The sequence below is a fragment of the Pteropus vampyrus genome, unplaced genomic scaffold (assembly GCF_000151845.1).
Source record: "Pteropus vampyrus isolate Shadow unplaced genomic scaffold, Pvam_2.0 Scaffold300, whole genome shotgun sequence".
In the NCBI taxonomy this organism is placed as follows: domain Eukaryota; kingdom Metazoa; phylum Chordata; class Mammalia; order Chiroptera; family Pteropodidae; genus Pteropus; species Pteropus vampyrus.
In genome coordinates, this window is record NW_011889081.1 from 2,517,864 (window position 1) to 2,521,020 (window position 3,157).

Sequence of the window (3,157 nt, forward strand, 5' to 3'; positions counted from 1 at the left end):
GAACCCCATAGTGGGGTCGCAGAGGCCTGGGCTGAAGTCCCCAGGCCCTTCTGCTACAGTGGTCCTGATGGCCAGCCCAGCTCTGAAGAACCTTTGCTTCCTGAAGGGGAAGAAACTGAGCCAAGCAGCCCCCTCACCTCTCTGAGGCCAGTGTCTGCTGCTTCATAGGACACATTTGCAAGGAAGCTGAGGAGCAAGTAAGGGGACTCGGGCACCTAGGACTTCTGCAGGAGGCAGGGGCACATGGATCCCAACCTGGCCCCCGGCACACAGGGCCTGCTCCTTGAGGGTGGCTCAGGCTCAGAGAGGTCCAGCTGGCACCTTCACCAGATCCTGCCCTCAACTCACCTTCCTCTGCAAGGTCTTTGTTAATGACCAGCTTTCCGTGTCTCAGGTAGTTCAGCACAGGCCCAAAATAGGTGGGGTCCCTGTCGATTAAATAGGCACCTGTTTCATCCTACAAAGAACAAAGCACCAATGTGAATCCTGGACCAGAAAGCAGTGGTCCCGCAGATAATCCCAAGCCAGGCCACATTTAAAGGTTTTTTTGAGGCATGCAGGTTTTATGTGTCTCTAACAAACAACCAGATCAGCGTTCATGGCACTTTAGGGAACCCCAAAGAGATGTTGCATGCCTCCTGCCATCTGCAGCCTCCAACCCTGATCTGTCACCATTTCAGGGCTAAACCAAGTTTAAGTTCTGTTTTGTAACAAGGTTATCTCCCTTTATTCACTGAGAGGCAAGTGAATAAAGGGGCCTCTTTCCTCACAGCTCCAAAGATTTCTGAAGCTGATCCTTTTCTCATTTTAGACACCGTCCCACAAGCATGACTAACAGACTCTCCTCCACGGAACCCTCTTAAAGGCAGGGCTGACGCTGACAGTTCCACTTCTGAAAAACACTGAGACATGTGCCTCTGCAGCCAGTGCCTACCCTTCTCATTTTGGGGCTCTTCCCTGGGCAGGTGAGCAGGACTGAGGTCAGCGACAACAGTCCCCAGTCAAAGGCACATGGAACAAAGCCTCGTTTTCCACTGCAAGGTAGCCCCAGTGCTTCCCAGTGACTGCTGACCATCAAGGGAGCCTCACCCAGTGAGCTCTGAGCTGTCTATAAAACAGACCACCAGAGGGTGCCCCTCCTGCATCTGGGCCAGCCCTGGTTCTACACCTAGGGCCAGGGCCTTTCTGAGGGTCAGGGATGCTTGCCACCCACTGGCATGTCTTCAGAGTCAGCTCCAACCACAGCCTCTCAGTGGCCGTTGCAGCTGTGGCCAGGGAGGGTGGACACTAGGGTGAGGGCAAACCCTACATGACACCATCAGAGTGGACACCATAGAGGTCACACAGAGTAACAGGCACAGAAAGCGGGTAGGGGGAGTCTATGGCAAAGGAGCCACAGTGGTCTAGTGGAGTAATGGCGCCTGGGATCTAACAAAGGCAAGGGACTTGATGCAGACTTGTCAGCTGTATATCTGACTTGGGTCAATGAGTATGACCCCACCCCGGCTGCCTACCAGTGGAACTGCTAGGTGGATGAGAGACGGAATAGCTTCCCTCCACACTAGCGCCTGCAGCCCACTGAGAATCCTGTTCTCTCCTACAGGCTCACCTGCCCTCCTCAGGCAGAGCCTAGAACCTGGACCAACAGCCCCAGGGAAGGTAGTGGGTACTGAGGCCTCCACCCTGAAACAAGAAGGTGATTCTACAAAACAGTCTGAGAGTAGAAGTGGCCTCCCTGTCCAGAAAACAGCTCCCAGAGCTCAAGAGAGATCTTCAGCAGGCAAGGGCCACAAAGAAAAGGGGAGCAACTAGCTGACCCTGGCTCCAGGACAGCATCTGCTGTCTCTGCAAGGTAGGTGGCAAGGTAAAAACACCTGAACCTCTTAGATGTGCCATGCCCATAGGCAACAGAGGCCAGAGACACAGGAAGGCAGGAGGCTTCTTGACCACAAAGCAATACTCTACGTTAGGACCCTATTTCTCATTCCGGAGCCTCAAATTCTCAGTTTTGTGAGGTAAATAAAACCTGGTAGTTTCAAGGGTTTCTTCCCTAAGTCCATGATCATAAAGCTATAAAAACCTGCTCTTCTTATCACAATTAGGGCTCCGGACATGGAGGCACTTGGCCTTGAAGCCTGGGTGGTCTGTGTACAGGCCCCACTCAGCCCAGAGTGCCTCTGTCCTCACTCATGTAGGCCCAGGCACTCAGCCTAGTCTCCCATCAGGGCCTGAACTGCCTCTCCCACCACCATGGGATTCCTGTTCTCCAGAGCACTGTTCCAACTGCAAAGACCTCCCAAATTCTTCCTTGGGACCCAATCCCCATCTAAGGAAGCATTAGTGAGACACTGTCCCATGACCCCCTGACTCCGGGCCCCCTACTGTTCTCCAGGCAAAGCCAAAAGACTCCATGGACCAACTTCCAGAAAAATGTTCCTTCAGTTACTGGTGAAACAGCCACATGTCCTACAAAGAGGCCAAGGTCTAAAAAGAAAGAGATGGAGCTTCCATGACATTGAATCAAGGGGCTTTTCCCTAGCCCCCCAAATGTATGAAAACAGCCAAATCATGACATTTGCACATGACCAAGCTCAGAAATTATTCGTCAGCTCACTGTTACCTCACACTCAGCTGGCAGAAGGTCAAATAGGAAAGATAAGATGAGAGAGGGCTCATGTCCGCCTCCCAGGGGCCTCAGGTCAGATGGCAGGCTCAAGGCCACACAACCCAAAAGCTGGGAATTGCACTCAGAGCTGGGACTCAGCAGGAGAAGAAAAGGATGTTTATTGAGTGCCAACAGAATGCTGAGCAGCACAAGATACACAAAAGTGGCCCAAGCCTACAAAGCCTGGGATGAGGGGATGAGACGAGGAGGGAAGGGAGGGGAAGCCAGATGGAACTGTGGCACCCATGCCAGGGGTCAGGGGAAGGGACAGCCACTGGGCACAGAGGCAACATAGATGGAGATCCCGGACAGGGCACAGGGGAACTGGCGCTGTGCTGGGTCTCAAAATGTGAAGCTGATCCGGAGAACTGGAGGAAGGGGGAGGCACTCTCGAGACACACACTGCATGTCCCTCTCTGGGGATCGACAGGCCTGAGTTAGTTAAAGCAGTGACTGAGTGACTCCTCCCCGGCACCTACAGTTCATGGCTTA

The 3,157-nt window shown here is 53.2% G+C and overlaps 1 protein-coding gene across 1 annotated transcript in view; it reads right to left on the reverse strand.

Moving 5' to 3' along the window:
- KCTD5 (potassium channel tetramerization domain containing 5) overlaps positions 1-3,157 on the reverse strand; it is a 22,388-nt gene that overhangs the window by 15,927 nt on the left and 3,304 nt on the right. Inside the window, exon 2 of the mRNA XM_011376611.2 lies at positions 349-457. Coding sequence (XP_011374913.1) covers positions 349-457 — 109 coding nt within the window. The remainder of the gene's footprint in view (positions 1-348; positions 458-3,157) is intronic.